Genomic DNA, 18,219 nt, shown 5'->3' with positions numbered 1-18,219 from the left:
GTGTGTGTGTGTGTGAATGCATGACTGTGATACATATCTCATATGCATACCGTAGAGTATTAATTAATACCTGTATTACTAATCAATGTGGCGTTTTGCCTTAATCCCCCTGAAAAGATCCCGTATAGCACTTTGAGTACAACACCATCATGCATTGGGGTCTCAACGCAGAATTCCAATGGGCAGGGGAGACTGTGGGAACTATGGGATAGCTACCCACAGTGCAACGCTCCAGAAATCGCCACTAGCCTCAGATCATGGACGCACACCACCAAATTAATGTGGTTAGCGTGGCCACATGCACTCAACTTTATACAATCTGTTTTACAAAACCGGTTTATGTAAAAATCGGAATAATCCCATAGTGTAGACATACCCTTAATGTTAAGAATGTTAAGATTTCCCTGTTCTAAAATATGTCTGAAGACTGATTTGAGAAAGTATCAAGAATAAAATCCCTTCCCCCAAGACTGAGACAGTATTTTCTATAGCCTCTAGCAGTAACAGACCAGATTTCTTGAATTAATACAGTCTTGTGAGAATGATACCTGAAAGGGGATGGGGCATCAGAAAAGGGGATAGAATTGAACTGCAAGGTGTAACTCAGTCCCTCTATTGCGTGCTGCACTTTGACAGGTTATGCAAGATACCTACAGTCATAAAGCACAGCACATAGTGATACCAGTTGCTATCACACACCCCAATGAGTCCACCATCTAATGCAGCCTGCAGAGATAAACAAAAGGGTTGCCAAGTTATAACATGAGAAGCGGTAGAGTCTTCATAGCAGGCGAGGTGAGCCCTAGATAACTATACAGAATATTACGAGAGCAGCAACATTAAAATTCTAATCTGCAATGGCTGCCTGTTGGCGAGCTCTGCAGACCAGTGTGCTATACTGCTGCCGTCTCAGCCCAAGAAAACATCTTTCTGGAAGAGGAACAAGATGAATCTATTTTCTTAGTAAAAATGTTACAAACAAATAAACTGCCACACAGGATCTGTATGAATCCTACCAAACTCTCTGCCTCAATGATATCTTGTGGCTGGGCCTCCCACAGTTTATTTATGCATTTCTTCTACATGCATTAGTTTAGCAGTCCTGAAATAACAGCATTGGCCTGAAGAAGGCCTTGCTAAGGCAGGTGCTGATCAGACTATTCAACATTTTCTGTCCCCATAAAAGAAACAAGCCACAAACAAGGGTCTGACCATAAATGCTAAATAACTAACTGCCCATAAGCCTAACTTCTTGCACTCCCTTTGAATAGGTCACCTCAGGTCCCAGTCAGGCTTCAATTGAAGCCAACGGGACTTTTGACAATTACTTCTGTGGGAAGAGAATCAGGTCTTCAGCATCCTATTATAAGGGACAGATAATAGGAGCAAGTTGCAATGAGTTCCACCTAGTGGTCAATGTGGACCACCACACTTTTGGAAGAGCACTCAGCAACAAAGTATCCTATAGGATACACCTCCTGGAATATTAGGGTTGGAAGGGACCACAGGAGGTCATCTAGTCCAACCCCCTGCTCTGTTATTAAAGAGATAAGACAGGCTCTTTAAAAAAAAAAAAAAAAAAAAAGAAGGAAGGAACAGGAAGTAATGGTTGGAACCAAGAGACTGATGTATTTTCACTTGTCAGGCAACCATACACATTCTATCTTCACAGACTCAGACAGGAGCTAGTACAGTCCATAGGATTACTTTGCTAGCTACTTTCTGAATAAATCCATTTTATTCTTATATTTTATCAGTATTAATTCCTATGAATTTAGGATGTGTTGAGGCATATGATGTGTGTTTCCTAATATACATAAAATAAGTTTTGCTGAAATGCAAGAAGCCTACCAGCCTGTATCTGGTAAGATCCGCTTAATAGCTAAAAGTATCATCAGTTAAGAGTAAATCAGCATAAAAGCTGATAACTTTTGGCACAGACGGAAATGGTACCTGAACTTTGGGGAACCAAAGGGAGGAACTATACACAACACTGAGCAGGCTTAGCCGGCATCTACAACCGGTTGCTAACTGCAGAGTAGTTGCCAAGAGAGCCTTGATTGGCAGTTTTTGGAGTGAGATAATCCTTACTAATATATAGAGGGTAAGTGTCATAATCCACTAACCTACAGGATAAGGGTAGCCATACATTTCTTAGGGTATGGAAATAAGATTTGGGTATAGTAGGTTGGGCCTGAAGTACAAAGCATCAGGATCCTATAAAATACCTTGTAAGGATATAATAGGGAGTGCTTCTTTTAGCTCTTTTGGGGCTTTTTAAAGCTCTTCTAGCTCTTTTAGTCTTTAGCTCTCTCTTTTCTTTGTTCTTCTGTATTCTATCATTCTATCTTCTATCACGCTATCAGCTCAGTATGTGCAGTATAGTATTACTCAGCATTCTTAACCACTGGGGAAGCCAGTACCATGGTGTAATCCAGCATGCCAGGAGCGAGGCTGGTCCTTCACCTCCTGTTACCGGGTCCTCAAGGAAAGGTGACAGTATGTTAAGTTAAGGTACTTAGAATAGAAACGTTACCACCAGGAGTTCTGGAATTCTTTTACTGTTTCATAGCATTTATTATTCTTCTGTTAATCTCAATAAAAGGTTAATCAATTTGGTATTGTCCTCACTGTGAGGGTTTTTGCCAAGCACTCCAAGAGTCCCCTCCCGATATAGAACCGAGTTCTTGAACCCCGTAGTCTGAATAGGACAAGAACCTATATATCTTCTTGTCAGATGCGATCAGTGGCAAGCCCTAACAACTAACCCATCAAATTCAGGTCAACACTAGAGGGAGGGGGAGGTACATGAAGTGGTAAAGCAGAGCCCATTTCACTGCCTAGGTCCCTCCCCTCTACCCGTCCCCACCCATGAAATAATGAAAATGGAACTTACTGAAAGACGGTCATCTTCTCGTCTTCTCCGACCTCTGAAAAAGTTCCTCCTTTAAAGGAAAAATGAGGGAAGTGAAGACAAACCTCAGCAAGCATATTAGTCTAGTTCCTAATTATATTCCCCATAAGGGAGAGCATGCACCTAAGTGCCCATTCTTCTTCCTATGGCTGATGTAAAAGTCCAACTATAATAGAGCCTATTGATCAGACCCAAGACACGCCTCTTCTCCATTCTTAGGGGTCTAACTTAGTTTCTCAGTGCATTAACTTATTTTGCAGACTGAATGGATGTCTTTTCTGTTATAAGGAAAGGTCTTTAGACTTACTTTTTTAGGACATAATGTGCCTGTGGGAGATTAGACTTTACTACAGTGAACAAGTATTACTTGGGAATTTTTGGTCAGCAAGTTGTTTAGAAAGAGTCAGAACCCCAGTACTAACAGACACCAAAAATCAACTGGCTTCCATCTCAGAAGATAAATGTTTGAAGCTCCCAGTCACTGAGCCTGGAGACCTTTGGTACTTGTTTAAAATTTAATATAACCCCCAAAGGCCATAGTTTTACTTAATGGATTGTTTGTATTCTGTAGGGCAGTCATAAATAGAGTTGTGGTCACAATCTAGTTCTTACAACATAGTGAAACCTGTCTTTGCACTACCTACAAGCTATTTGAATCTTAGAACAAAGCCCAGAGTTAGCACAGCTGCCCTGAGATAGAGAGAGAGAGAGAGAGAGAGGTGCCAAGTGAGTGGTAGGGGAAGGGGAGAAAAATACTCTCCATTTGCTTTACATGTGAAGTTGTTTCTAATCTTTTGCTTTGACTACTAACTGAAGGTAAATTGTTAACAAGCACGAGCTCCCCCCACATTCACACTATGAACCAGGAGAGACTTGCGGCACGTTTTACAATAATGAAACAAACATAAGCCTTAAAGTCCTAACACTACACTCAGATTGTAAGTGTTAAAGGAAAACATTTCTGTACAAACTCCGTTCTACATAAACCATTTTTAACTTCTACAAGGATATCCCTATGTACTACCAACTGTATGGATTTCCTACCGTTACAGCCTGTAAAAATGAATGGCAAGTCACAGTTTTCAATCTCACTTAGAAAAGTTCAAAATGTATTATGCTCAATTTGGTTGTTTAATTGAACAACAATTCTCTCCCTAGACCACTCCACCGATAACTGAACAGTTGTGTTCAGCACCTTAATTTACTTTGGCTTATGAAAATTAATCTAAAGCTAGTTCAGCCATCTTTTCCCAACACTATGGTTCAGTGTTTCTGCAACCACACACTGCTTTCACTGTAACATATGGCTCTCATTGCTGCAATTTTTTACCTGCCCCTGCCAATACTGTAGTCTCCACTCTGCTCCATCTGCGAGGTGGGATAATCCTTCTGAGAACAGCCTTGTTCCTGGTGTCCTGTTAATGTATTGGTATGTCGTTCCATACCAAAATTCCTCACATTGGTTCTGTTCAGTGGTCCATCCCCCATCGACACTGTACCAACCACAGCTGTACCCTCTGCACAGAGTTCTGAGCTGCTTGATGATCGGAAATGAGGCTTCGCACTGTATTAGATACAATAAGAAGTTGTCATCACCACAACATAAGGACCAATAAGCAGAGTTCTCTCCCAAACAAACTAGAACACTTTCGATAATATGATCTAAAGTAATTAAAAAGAGACAATAATTAAATGTTACTCCTCCATCATTAAAACAATATCCCACATGGTACCATGCACCCTTGCCATGATTTCATGGCACAAGGACAAAATGCTCCATTATGCAGCTCCCAAAACATGTAATTAGGCACCCTCAACCCATCTTTTCTTAGTAATCGTGAGTAGTCTTCCAGAAGTCCCAACTGACTAAAATATTCTGACTATAAAGACAAAAGAAAATCCTTCAAAAGCTCAAGAGAGTTAGACAGCTAACACGCTATCACTAACATACAGATGAAACAGAGGGAGATGGGCCGTGATTAGTCTATAGCAACAAAGGAGTATAAAAAAAAAAAGTGGTATTTGCCTATGTGAGAACAACAAATACAGACACTTAATTCCACCACACTCAATGTAATCAATTTGTTACTTCAGTGCCTACCTAATGACAGTTGCACATATCATCTGCAAAATACAAGCAGATGATTCCAAACAAAGTATTTCAGACAACACAGGAGCATCCAGTTCACAGCTAAGAGAAAGTTTCCCCTCAGAAAGCAGACTGAGTGACAAGTAATATAATTTTTATACTAAATGTTCACCCTATCTCACACGATCTAAACAGACTGGATTCCCTCCTTGCAATCCCTCACCAACTCTCGCACACACTTTGGCTTCCTCCAGTGTCTTCACCTCCACCCAAGCAAATCTCAAGAACCACCACCAGTTTGGAGCACAGGATTTTATGTACACCTCTACCCTGATATAACGCTGTCCTCAGGAGTCAAAAAATCTAACCGCGTTATAGGTGAAACCGTGTTATATCAAACTTGCTTTGATCCAGTAGAATGCGCAGCCCCGCCCCCCACAGAGCGCTGCTTTACTATGTTATATCTGAATTCATGTGATATTGGGCCGCGTTATATTGGGGTAGAGGTGTATTTCCAAAAATCTATACATCCCTGTGACAAAGAGAATGTCCAAGGGCAGTCTCCAAATGGCAGGAATTCTAGACTGGCTAGTAAAGAGGTAGATTCCCTTCTACTATGAAGTTCTTTCAAGGATCTATCTTCCTTTCTCTTCAGCAGAGGGGAACCAAAATGTCTTCAGCAAGTTACCATCTGCTAATAGCAAACCATGGAACCAGAAATGATAGACAGATTAGTAATCTAATCTCGACAGTGCAAGATTCTTCCCTGTGCTCTATACTATATCTTCCAATGCCATTTTAAGTGACAAATGACACAATTTTGCCACTACTTCCTTTGGATGGCTCCTGCACAGCTTGGTTGATCTAATGGTTAGGAAGGTGCCTCTCTGGCTCTCAAATGCAGGAAGTATATCAGAAAAGTCATCCACCCTTCATTTTACATCTCAGCAAACCATGTGCTGAAGAACCATTTTCTGATTGTTCTGAAGCCCAGCCTACCTTGACAATGTCATTCTTATGCTACTGTCTTCACATCCACAAGACAAGGAAGTTGATTAAGTCTAACAACAATTTTGGGAGTTTGTCACAGGGTGTGAACCTTTCACTCCTGCACATGTTACAACATTTCAGGCCCAAATAAATGTGATTGGTTTAAACTTTAAAGACAAAACAGCCAATATTTAATATTAGACTAGACTAGTGACTACCCACATCATGAGATAAATTAAGCTTCGCCCACAGGACAAAAAGCTATACAGGGGAAGCAGCGTGTAACCTTCTCCCTGGAGGAAGTTTTCTGGGATTGAAGGAGAATGTTGAACAGAGATCGCCTAGTACTTCTTACCTCCAACAAACTTTATGAAACAATCCTCAGCCCCCCAGTAGGTAGCTATTCTCCATCAACAAAATGAGGCAGAGGCAAAGAGACTTAAAGTGACAATCAGTTTAGGCTCAGTGATTTTATTTATTTATATTTTTAAAAACAGAAGAGTTTATCATTTTTTGATTCAATGATTAAACATTGTCTGGTCAGATTCATAAAATTTAAGCCCAGAAGGAACCACTGGTAACAATCTAATGTGGACTCCTGTGCAAATGTTAAATTCTATTTCCTTCAATTCCAAAGATTCTTCTGCAACCCAAACACTACTACACTGCGCTATCACAAGAATTCGTGAAGCAGCCTAGAAAGAGTGAAAGTTGTTTACTGTCCAAACTGAAGGGGGGGGGGGGGGGGGGAAGAGACAAACAGTATTAAAAATATAGAAGATTGAAAAATTTACATCTAATGCATCAGTGGGTCTCAGTCCTTTCCAGGCTGAAACCCTATATTACAAAAGAAAAAAAAAAAAAAAAAAAAAAGGAAAAAAAAAAAAGTCTCCCACCATTGGCTAATCCATCTGGTCTATTCCAACACATTTCACGGGCTCTTGCTGAAGAGGCATAAAAAAAGAACATGAACTTTTATAAAGCATACCAATTACCAAGGAAGGCTGAGACTTTAAGGAACTCCTTGAACATGTCACATTTAAACAAAAAAGTACACAGAGCATCCTTTACATACCAGTTAGAGACAGTCCAGGGAAACAGAGGAATCCCTGCTGCTTGGGACATGTAAAATTAGACTGGTACACGGACAACATGAAATAAATGTTCATTGGCAGGGAGGCTGCTAGAGCACTTAATAGAGCACTTAATAGATTTTAGCATCTACAATAGGCATGGAAAGCAGATCTTAGTTAAGTTACTTAAGTCTGCCATTTTTTAACCCATTCATTCAAAGTGAAGGAAAAGTCAGCCCTCAGATCTCATAATCTCACCTGTCATTGAGAAGGCCACACAATCTTGGTCTGGGCAGAAGAATGTAAAGTATAGGAGAAAAGTGCAGAAGATAGGAGAAAGCAAAGAGAAGAAAGGAAGCAGTAAGGAAGTGAGCAAGGAGAGTGAGCATGAAATGAGAGATGCCCAGACTTTTGAATGTTAGACCTGTTCTCTCTGAGCGCGATACTTGATCATCACTGGGCCAACCCTCTGAGCCTACATCTCACTTATCTTGCTAGCATCCCAGCTGAGAGGGAACGTTTCTCAGGGGCTTCCGCTACCCTCCTTAAATATAACATTTGAAATCCTGGAAACAGGTTTTAAAGTTGCAATGGCATAAGGAAAGCTTCACACTAAGATAACACTGATGTAGGGAAGGCTAGAGCACATCCTAGACAAAACGTGTTTGGAACCAGATTCCACTGTAGTGTGTGCAATAAAGCTACCTCCATCCTTCTACTACCTTGAAAGATCAGAGCTCCATTTGTGGAGAAGAAAGGAGCTCAAATAGCTCAACTATGTTTCTCTAGTAGAGAAAAGGTTTATTACAGTAGAGACTCTCATTTAAGAGTCTTAACCCTTTACAATTCCTACTGTTCTGAAGGGAGTTTCTTCCAGAGACTCCATCATGCAATAAAATTCCCACAATAAAGCAGGAGCTACCTAGGAGTAAGCATGTGTTGTAACTTCTTGTCACCAGTGGATACGGAGCTCTTATCTAGAGCCAATACATTATTTGGTATGGCTTCTGGCCAATCCTGGACTCAGTATGAAATTAGATGACTTATCTAATAGTAAAAGTTTACACTATGCTTTGCTAAGATTCAGGATAGAATTTCTGTCTCAAAAGCCTTAAGAACAGGGGTCGATGGTGAACTTAAGGAACCTTTGATTAATAGAATAAGAAGTTCTAAATAAGGAGATGTGTCTCCTTCAACTATATGGACCAGTCCCTTTGGTCAACAGCCAAAATGAGAGAGGGAAGCACCTGTCCTCTTGAGATCTCCTCCTCCTCCTCCTTTGAGGGCTGGATAGACAACTCCTATAAAAGCTACTTAAGTCAGAGAAAACATTACCTTTGAGGAAAGATAGAAATTTGGTTTATTTAGCCTGGAGAAGAGAAGGAGGAGGACATAAAAGTTTTCAAGTGCATCAAAGATTGTTACAAGGAGGAGGGTGAAAAATTGTTCTTGTTAACTTCAGAGGATAGGACAAGAAACAATGGGCTTAAATTGCAGGAAGGGAGATTTAGGTTGTACATCTCCCTTATTGGAGGTTTTTAAGGACAGGATATAGAAACATATGTCAGGAGTGGTCTAGTTATTATGCAGTGATGCCTGAGTGCAGGGGACTGGACTAGATGGACTCATGAGGTCCCTTCCAGTTCTACACTTCTATGATTCTATGTGATTATGATTGTACAGTGCTGATGCCAAGTATACTTAAATCTTTCCTGCAAGGAATCACAGGGAGGCTTGCCCCAAGAGGATCTGATAGGGTTGCTTTGGCTGCCAGCCTAGAATGGAGGCTGACTCAAGATTGAAGGACAAAGAGCACAGTTTCAAAAGGCAAAAATTATGTGGATTACTTCCATCTGGTAATTAGGAAGTGGATACACTTGCCCATCTAGAAGGTTTTTACTCTTACTGTACATACTAGCTGAGCTGGACAACAGTCAAAAAAATCTAGGTCTACAAACACAAGAAATCCTATAAAAATGCTCCATTTAAGTTTTAATAATCAACGGGACAATGATAAACAGGCACAGCTCTAACACAGCTCAGTGGCAGTTGTGCAGGATCTGTCCCCATTAGAAAAAATTAATTCTCTTTCTAAATTCAGCTGCCTTGCTTGTCCCAAATGAAGCAATAAACACTTCACTCTTCTCCTGAAGACCCAATTTCAAAGTCCATCCTCCACTGATCACGTCAATTTATGGCCATGAACTTTAACTTCATTACTAAATGTTTACAGCGCAAGCGATTGTCAAGTGAAGTCTCAAACATAAAAGCGATTACTGTGCTAATCAGCCCGCTTGCTACATTCAGTAGGAAAGCCTGCAAATAAAAGTTTCCACCCACACAAGGCAAGAGTACTATAGTCTTTTGTAATTATAGAGCCTTGCTCCAATGACACACAAGCTTGTTTTCCTCCTCTGCAAATGAATGTATTTGAGCTCACTCTAAAATAATATCAGGAGAGAGACTGACGTGGTAATGAATTACAGTGATAAAATTGTTGAATGCTGAATTTATCCAATAGTAAGAGCCTGCATCTCTGAAGTTGTACAAGGTGAGTGGCTCCACAATGTTAGTCTCACTACAGAAGCTGAATTTGTCTTGTGGGAGTTTCTGTTTAGGAAATAAGGCAGCCATGAGTTAGAAGCACCAGTTTTTAAGAGGAAGCTATCTTGGCTTCAGACTTATGTGCCTCTTAACAGTAACCCCTTTGAAGCTTTCAGGTGAGTCCTTCCCTTTGTTCTCTCTAGCATACACAGATTTGTTATTGTATGGCCTCACGAACGTTGGCCTGGATTTTATGCTAAATTTAGTTTCCAAAAAATGTCTCCTTGATTGCTAAATCTAGGTGGAAAGTGATTTAGATCAACTACAAAGCATTACGCCCTTGGCAATAAGCATTCCTTGACAACTCATTAAAGTTCTGGAAACTGCAAATTCTAACATCACAGCCAGCTTCCTGATTTTCTCTTACCGGTTTCTATGGAATGGGCGACCTATGCTCAAGGAAGCAGCATTCGTCTTATATGATCCTGGTGAATTAAAGCCATTCATGAATCCACCATTGGGAAAAGGGGCCTGCAATACAGAGACAAGAATATCAGGCTGTCAAGAGTTGAACCAAATCTAAAGATAAAAGAAAAGATGCTCATGGTTGTTTGGCCCTTTCCTGTACTGCTGACATCAACTTAACTCGCTGCTTTATCCAGAATGTTTTATACCTCAACCCTGTGACATCACATGCCATTCTTACAATCCAAAAAAAAAAAAAAAAAAAAAAGCTTGCTCCCCTTCAAAGTAAGGTATTCTCTGTCAACATGTGAAAACAGTAGTGGGGCCAAGGAAAAAAAAAAAAAAAAAAAAAAAAAAATCTTCCCTAGGTCTACAGCAGGGGTCGGCAACCGATGGCACACGTGCGAAAGATGGCACGCGAGCCAATTTTTAATAGCATGCTGGAGCCTGCCAGGACTAGCTCTCTGCCCTCTGCTCCTCCCGCAGGGGCAGGGAGCAGAAGCATAGCCATGCACACGGGGTGGGCAAATGGCCCCACTCTCCCGGCACAGCAAGCTGCGAGGTCTTCGCTCCTGGGCTGAGCGCAGCAAGCTGCCGGCCCCTCCCTCGCCTTCTCCCCTCTCCTGGAGCCCTGCTGCCGCACGCAGCACTCTGGAGGTTGGGACTGCGCGCTCCTGCGAGGCAGCGTTTGGCTCCGCGGAGACGCATAAATGCTCCCTGCTCAACTGGAGCTCTGCCACCGCCGTGTGCAGTGCTCTGAGGGCCGGAGCTGTGTGCTCCCGCAGAGCAGCGTGTCTGGGTCTGTGTGGAGCCTCAAGGTAAAGGGCCCAGGGCTGGGGGGGCAGGGTTGGATACGTGGTGGGAGCATCAGGGACAGGGAACAGGGTGGATTGGAGGGGGGTGAGATCCAGGGTGGCGGCTGGGGTGGGGGTCTCTGGATGGGGCAGTCAGGAGCGGGGGAGGGGGGGTTGATGGGGCATGGGAGTCCTGGGGTTTGTGAGGGGGCAGCAGGTGGATAGGGGTCAGGGCAGTCAGGGGACCGGAGCAAGGAGGTCCGGGGGGGGCAGTTAGGTGGGAGGTTCTGGAGGGTGGTCAAGGGACAAGGAGCTAGGGGGGTTGTATGAGTTGGGAGTTCTGGGGGTCCTGTCAGGAGGCAGGGGTGTGGAGAGGGGTTGGGGCAGGCAGGGGAGGGGGGAGCGCTTGGATGGGGCATGGGAGTCCTGGGGGTCTGTTTGGGGATGGAGGTGTGGATAAGGGTCAGGACAGTCAGGGGACAGGTAGAGGGTAGGGTCCAGTCTGGGGACAAGGAACAGGTAGGCTTAGATGGGGGTGGAGTCCTGGGGGGCAGGGGTCCCAGGAGGGGGTAGTCAGGGGACAAGGAACAGCGGGGTTCGGAGTTCTTAGGGGGGCAGTCACCCAGCCCTCTCCTCTGAGCCCTGACCCCCAACCCTCCCCCGCACGCGCACACACACGCGCACACACTACGCCCTCTGCCCTGAGCCCCGCACACCCCTCAGGCCCCTGCCCTGAGCCCTGTACCTCCCTCATAAACACGCAGCCCTCTGCTTGACTCCTTCATCCCCCCACCCTTACTCTGGCACCCCCACCCATACCTAGCCCCCTCTCTGCCCTCTGGGTCCTGGCTGCTGGCCCCGCATAGTCCGCTGCTGGTCTGGGGTTCTGGCTGACGGACCATTGCCAGCCAGGGTCCCTGCCGCAGGCCTCGCTCAGCCTGCTGATGGCCTAGGTGAACAGAACCCCAGACCAGCAGCGGACTGAGCGGGCCGGCAGCATAAGATCAATTTAATTTTAAATGAAGCTTCTTAAACATTTTGAAAACCTTGTTTATTTTACAATACAACACTAGTTTAGTTATATACTATATAGACTTATAGAGAGAGACCTTCTAAAAAACGATAAAATGTATTACCGGCACAGGAAACCTTAAATTAGAGTGAATAAATGAAGACTCGACACACCGCTTCTGAAAGGTTGCCGACCCCTGGTCTATAGTTTGTAAAGCCTCTTCAGTCTCATGATCTTTCTGTTCAAGAAGAGCCAAGAAAATCTCTCTCCACCTCCCCAGGTTTGCTTGGGATAAACTGAGTTTACACCAGAGGCCCCTGAGATTTAACTGATGCTGGTGATAGGACAGGGTGCCTTTCAGAGGTTTATCTTATTGGATCCGGACCATCACCAGCTGAAGCCAACAGTCAGTAATCCACAAACACATGGAAGTGGTGACCAGACCCATGTCTCTTGCAAGACTGAGAGGTCAACCCAATCAACACAAGCCAATTTGTTACTCAAGTTCTCAGAGTAGATTTTTGGGACAATATTCCTAATGTATTGCCCATCACTGCTGATAACAAAAACCTTCCCATTTTATGAAAACTGGCAGCAGTTACTTACCAGTGGTGTTTCAAAGTAAGGTGCAGGGTTTGGAGACCAAGTCGGAGGCACAATACTGTAAATAGAGTACTGCTGAGGACTATATACAGGCTGCATAAACAGTGGGGAGGCAAACTGTGCTTGTGTTTGAACTGGCTGAGTATATACACTGGAATCCACTACCCGGTAGCCATTTTTAGCAAAAAATGTGTTGATGGCTTTTATCCTTGCCTGTAAGAGAGATCAAACCAAGTTACGTGTGCCATATGGGGAGAGCAAAAGGAAAGACATGAGTTTTTTCTCTCTTATTTTTATTATAATGTAAGTAAGGAAAAACTAGGTTAACTGCTGACTACAAGCATAAACTTTGTGTGACAGACTATGTTGCAGTGTTGGTTATCCCTTCTTACAATAAAGTGCTAAAATAAAGGGTGGGTATCTTAAACCAATGGATCACTCAAAGCTTTAAACTTTATGTTGCCTTCTGTGGCAATAACTCCTCTATAATCTGAGACTAACTCAGAATTTAAGCAAAAGTCAGTGCTGTGAAAGATGCCTGATTGACAGCTGTAGGAACTGAAGTCCTCACTTCTCAGCAGATTAGGTACAGGACCAAGAGCAGCAGGCAGGGCAAGCTTCCCCCACACTGCACAGCCAGGTTGTCTAAATGTCATTCTAGAGGAGCGAGCTCTACAAAATGAAGAAAATCCAAGTCCTTACTCCCCCTGCTGAGTCTTACAAACAAGGATGCCAGTTTGGAAGCCGAAAGTATCCTCTCCCCCCCCCCCCACACACACACCCCAAAACTAATTTTTAGTAAGTTTACAGTGCTGGCCAAAGAAAAAGATCTAAGATTTTTTCCTGAAATCTCCCCATATCCATATTAAATAAAAAGAGTCTTACCATTATTGGCTTGCCCTGAAAAGTTTTTACTTCTTCCCTTAAGTATTTAAATGCCTGTGTACATAAAAATACATTTATTGAAAGATCATTTTGGTAAAAATGCACTTCAAAGACAGTCTTTAGAAACTGACTAATATAAACATAGCTAGGCCTGAATTCAAGTGGCGTTATATTTTGATAAGTTTATGACAAATTTTACAAGAGGAAAAGCCATTGTGTCATTCAGAGCATCAACAGTTTGTGGTGCCTCATGCAAACCAAGCTGCAATGTGTTAGCGCACACATCTTCCTGCCTTGATCCATCTTTCTTAAATCCTAAACACAGACATGACCATATCATGTTGCTATCAAAGAGTAAATATTTAATCTCTGTTGCAAGGGTCAAACAGAAGAGTGCTTCCCTTAAGTGTGCCACTGCAATGGCATTTCAATATTTGAGTGTGACATTGAGAAACCACACCAAAAGGGAGAATTTGTACTAAGTCAAACCCTGGTTTGTAATATTACGTTGCCTTCACTGCAAAACACCTAGTTTTTCCCTATGGCAGCAAATAAATAAATAAATTGATTGATCGATCGATCATTGCCCATCAAGTTATTTACAGGGATACTGATTTGGCCTTTTTTTTAAAACTGCCCACTTCTCTGCTTGTTCAATGAATAAAAGCTTCAGTTTCATTTTCCTGTTCAGGCAATTTCGATACCGTGTTGCTTTCAGATTCTCATGCAGTAACACAAAACTGCAAGGTTTAGTTGTGGTGATTGCAGCAGGATGTGCATTTGAGAAGAGAGTTTTCAACAGAAACAATTCATGTATTACTCTTAAGCTTTCTATAAAAGTCCAGTTGTACCCATTTGTCCCAACAGTGCAACTGGAAGAACTACTGAAATTAATGTGATGCCCATGTAGATTGTTCTCCCTTTCAACTAGCTCTAGTTTAAACAAAGCCAGCATTTCAGATACAGGATACTAGATCCAGTATCCAACAACATTTCTATTAACTAGACACTATTATTTGTCAAGAGTAGTAAAAGAGACCAAATATAAGTAGCACACGTGATAAAAGAGGCAGAGAGTAGAAATGTAGTCCAAGAACAGCAGTCATCCCTAATCACCTGAATTTCTCTATCAGTTAAACTGAATTCAACTTTGTAAATAAGCTCCTAGCTCTCCAGGCAATAGGTGCTGCATACATGGGTGGCAAGTTGGCAGAAATTTTGGTGGTGCCCAGGATCCGCCCCCCCAACTCCACCCCCATCTGCCTAAGGCTCTGGGAGGGGTTTGGGGGGGAAGGTCTGGGGTGCAGGTCCTGGGCTGGGGATTAGGGTGCAGGAGGGGTGCAGGGTGCAGGCTCTGGGTTGGGACAAGGGGTAGTGTGCAGGAGGGGGTGAGGGGTGCAGGCTTTGGGATGGAGTTTGGGTACAGGCTCTGGGCTGGGGGTGGAGGTGCAGGAAGGGGTGGGGGTGCATGCTCTGGGAGGGAGTTTGGACTAAAGGGAGTGCCAGTGAGGGCGAAGATGAGCGGATTCATGATGCAAGACGGGGCTAGGCTGGACCAGAGATCAGGGTCCCGGAGGTGAAGCTCTGGCTGCGGATGATAGGTTCATGCGCGGGGGGGGGGGGGGGGGGGGGGGGGGCGGGCGGGGCTCAGAGCTGGGGCGGAGGACAGGGGTGGGGGAGAGGGTTTGCGGGGTGAGGATGAGGGGTTCATGCTGCGGGGGGGCTCAAAGCTGGGCAGAGGATCAGGTGCGGGGGTATAGGGTTGGGCTGAGGATGAGGGGTTCCTGCTGTGGGGCTCAGACGCTGGGAAGGATCAGTGGGGCTCAGAGTCTGGGGCAGAGATCAGGGTGTGGGGGCGATGAGGCTCTGGCTGGGGCTGAGGAGTTAGGCGAGTGTGGAGGGATGAGCTGAGGATTAGGGTGTTGAGGGATGAGCTGGATGAAGGGTTGCATGATGTGGGGGGATCTCAGGCCTGGGACAGAGGATTAGGGTGCAAGGGATGAGGGTCAGATGTGGGCTCAGGCTGACAGAGATTAGGGTGCGGAGGGAATGAGGCTTGCTGGGCAGAGGAATTAGAGGTGGATGAAGGGTTTGGGGTGTTGGAGGCTCAGGCTAGGGCAAGCATAGGGTAAAGTGCAGCCGCTTCCCCTTAGTGAATGCAGGCACTAGGACCCTGGCCAGCAGGACAGCATTCTGCCGGGGTACGAGCAGCAGGGGAGAGGCATACGCTGCTTTTTTGTCAGCAGGGACGGCGCAGGGGGGACACGCGGGGTTGGGGCAGCGGGGCTGGGCACCTGCTCCAGGCAGGGATGCGGCAGGCGGGGGGGAGGGAGGCCCGATCCAGGTAGGGCCAGGGGAGAGACCCAGCTCCAGATGTTGCTGGAGCAGGGCCCCCAGCCCTGAATATTGCTGGAGCCTGGGCACCTCAAGCCCATATAACCTCCCACCTATGGCTGCATACATTAATAAATTAAACTAACTCTCCCTTCTGGCATATATTTTATCATGCACCAGATGTGCTGTTCCCAAGAAAAACAGGGAAGGTTCAATTAAAGGATAGAGATTGTCCTTCAAACTGAATGGAGTCTTACCTGTTGTGCATCAGTATCTGACTGGAATGTAATGTACCAGTTGTTATTGTGAGCAAACTCACAGCTTATCACTTTGGGACAGTTTTCGTTTTTAAACAGCGCCTTAACCTCCTGAAGAAAAGGAAACTTGTTAGGACTGGGTCTCCAAAACTATCATTGCAAACCAACTGGGACATTTAACGTCCACTCCCCACGAGGGGAAGTTTTTGTCCTGCATCCTGAGTTATTGAAGGCTCATCCTGTAGCCAGGAATATGTCCAACCTCCTAGTAGGAGCATATAACTGCCACGTTCTCTCTCTCTCATTGCTAGATTGTATCTTCAGCTGGACCAGTGCCAAACATTAAAAAGTTGGTATATTTCTTCAGATACAACATGGATATGTTGGTTTATGTGCTGATTCATGCATTCTCCCAGATAACATTTTCCACTTCCAAACCCTGAGATCCCCACTAATGCCCTTCAGAACTGCTCTTAATCAGCAGAAAGCATTTCTTACAAAAATCCTATCACCCATCCAAGGGGGCTGAATATGCAGCTGATGCAGCAGCACTCAAGCCTTGCCAATCTGTGTAGAAAGGGAACTGTAAGCAGGCAGGTCTCCTATGTCAGAGCACAACACAATCTTAGGTTTTGTTATGCAACATTGAGTTTTCTTCAATAATATCAGACATGCATATAGGTACATTTGTAATGAGAATAAGATGCCCAAAAGTGACTTTAGAAAGTTTAATTCTTTGAGATTTCTACCTACATGACAAGTACATCTGTGGAGTTCTCTAAGAGAATAACATCAGTCTTACACTCATGAGCTACCCAGATTAAAAACAATGAAAAACAAAACCAAAAATAGTAGGCTTTTTGGTGAGGGGACCATGGGATAAAGGAAGATATTGCAGCATTAAGCTGGCAAGGAAGCTTTATGAATAACTAGCTTCGAGTTGTATGCAATGTACTCTACCTTAGAATATGCATTAACTACTTACGCTAAATTATCGTTTCCACCTTGCATTTAGCTGTGATGCTCAGTTGGAGTACCTTTCCCTGACCTGAAGAAGAGCTTTGTGCGGCTCACAAGCTTGTCTAACTCACCAACAGTAGTTGATCCAATAAAAGATACTGCCTCATCCGCTGTGGCTTCAAGTTAGCCAAGTTACTTTGACAGAGGTCCTTCTGAAGCAAGATTCTTAACTTCCAGAAAAGTAACAGTTTTGCAAGAAGTTGCTGGTGTCACAATGGGTTACAGCTTTTAAAAGGAGCAACAGACTTCAGGGATTTACAAGGACAAATCTGTTCATCTAGAATTGCATTAGTATTGCTAATTTAAAGTACTACCACACAATGCCTCACATTACAGCTCTAAAATTTTCTTAAAAAAAAAAAAAAAAAAAAAAAAAAACTAACTAACAGCTCTGTCAGCCAAATATCAGCAGGCATTTTATTATCCCCTTTCTATCATCATAATGAGCTTGGCTCAAACTGGATCACAGTGAATAAGAAATGTTTATTAATGTTTGTATCTGCCAAAACAACCTTCTGACTTAATGCAAAGTGCCTGCTGTGAAAATTTTGGCCTGAAATCCAAGTTATTCTCTGGACTGATTTCTCACTTTTGGATCTGAAAGGAAACCAATTCAACCTGTCTTCCAGATGAGCTCAGATAACTGCATAGTCTTCAGTGGAAGAGAATAGATTTCATGTAACAAAAGAGCATTTTACTGTGTTAAAAACATAATGGAAAAGAACATCAGTGGAAAGAGATGTGGTCTTTGGATTTCACATTGCTTCAAGAAAGAAAAGACAAGAAGCTGTTTATAAGAAACATCATTCAGTTGAATTAAATTTTATCTGCAACTTAAGTTGCCAGTCAGTTTTCTAAAAAGCACATTGCTTCAAGCTGCAACAAAAAGAGCTATGTTTCAAGTCCCAATATACTTACTGTAAACCATGAGATTATTTTTTACCTCTGTAGGTGTTGTTTCAGGGATCTCACGAAGAATAATAATGCATCGCTTATGGTTTGGTCTTACTTTCTCCCCTCTCTCATCTACTTGTACCATAGAGGAAGCTAAAATTAAGATACAATTGGACATCAGTAGCTGTAAGACTCGCTGCAATACACACAGAACAGTCAACAACAAGATTCAAATCAATTAATATTTTGACATATTTGCAGGCATTAAGGATCTCCTTTGGTTAGGATCTAATTTTTCACAACTTGGTCCATGTATACATATTGAAACAACAATTCAGAAGCCTA

The 18,219-nt window shown here is 43.4% G+C and overlaps 1 protein-coding gene across 5 annotated transcripts in view; it reads right to left on the bottom strand.

The window, feature by feature from the left end:
• The window catches only part of LARP4 (La ribonucleoprotein 4), a 54,355-nt gene that overhangs the window by 11,352 nt on the left and 24,784 nt on the right, over positions 1-18,219 (bottom strand). For 3 of the 5 annotated variants that reach the window (XM_032782295.2, XM_032782296.2, XM_075061113.1), the window contains exons 6-12: positions 17,924-18,027; positions 15,961-16,071; positions 13,370-13,423; positions 12,488-12,697; positions 10,038-10,141; positions 4,245-4,478; positions 2,897-2,945 (exon numbers count right to left, since the gene is read on the bottom strand). In XM_032782295.2, the coding sequence (XP_032638186.1) occupies positions 2,897-2,945; positions 4,245-4,478; positions 10,038-10,141; positions 12,488-12,697; positions 13,370-13,423; positions 15,961-16,071; positions 17,924-18,027 (866 nt within the window). Of the gene's footprint in view, positions 1-2,896; positions 2,946-4,240; positions 4,479-10,037; positions 10,142-12,487; positions 12,698-13,369; positions 13,424-15,960; positions 16,072-17,923; positions 18,028-18,219 lie in introns of those variants that run through there. The other 2 variants (XM_075061114.1, XM_075061115.1) reach the window with 2 other exon arrangements.

Source organism: Chelonoidis abingdonii, chromosome 26, assembly GCF_003597395.2.
Source record: "Chelonoidis abingdonii isolate Lonesome George chromosome 26, CheloAbing_2.0, whole genome shotgun sequence".
Lineage (NCBI taxonomy): Eukaryota > Metazoa > Chordata > Testudines > Testudinidae > Chelonoidis > Chelonoidis abingdonii.
The sequence above is the reverse complement of the archived record's forward strand: the minus strand, read 5'-3'. Positions and strand labels throughout refer to the sequence as shown.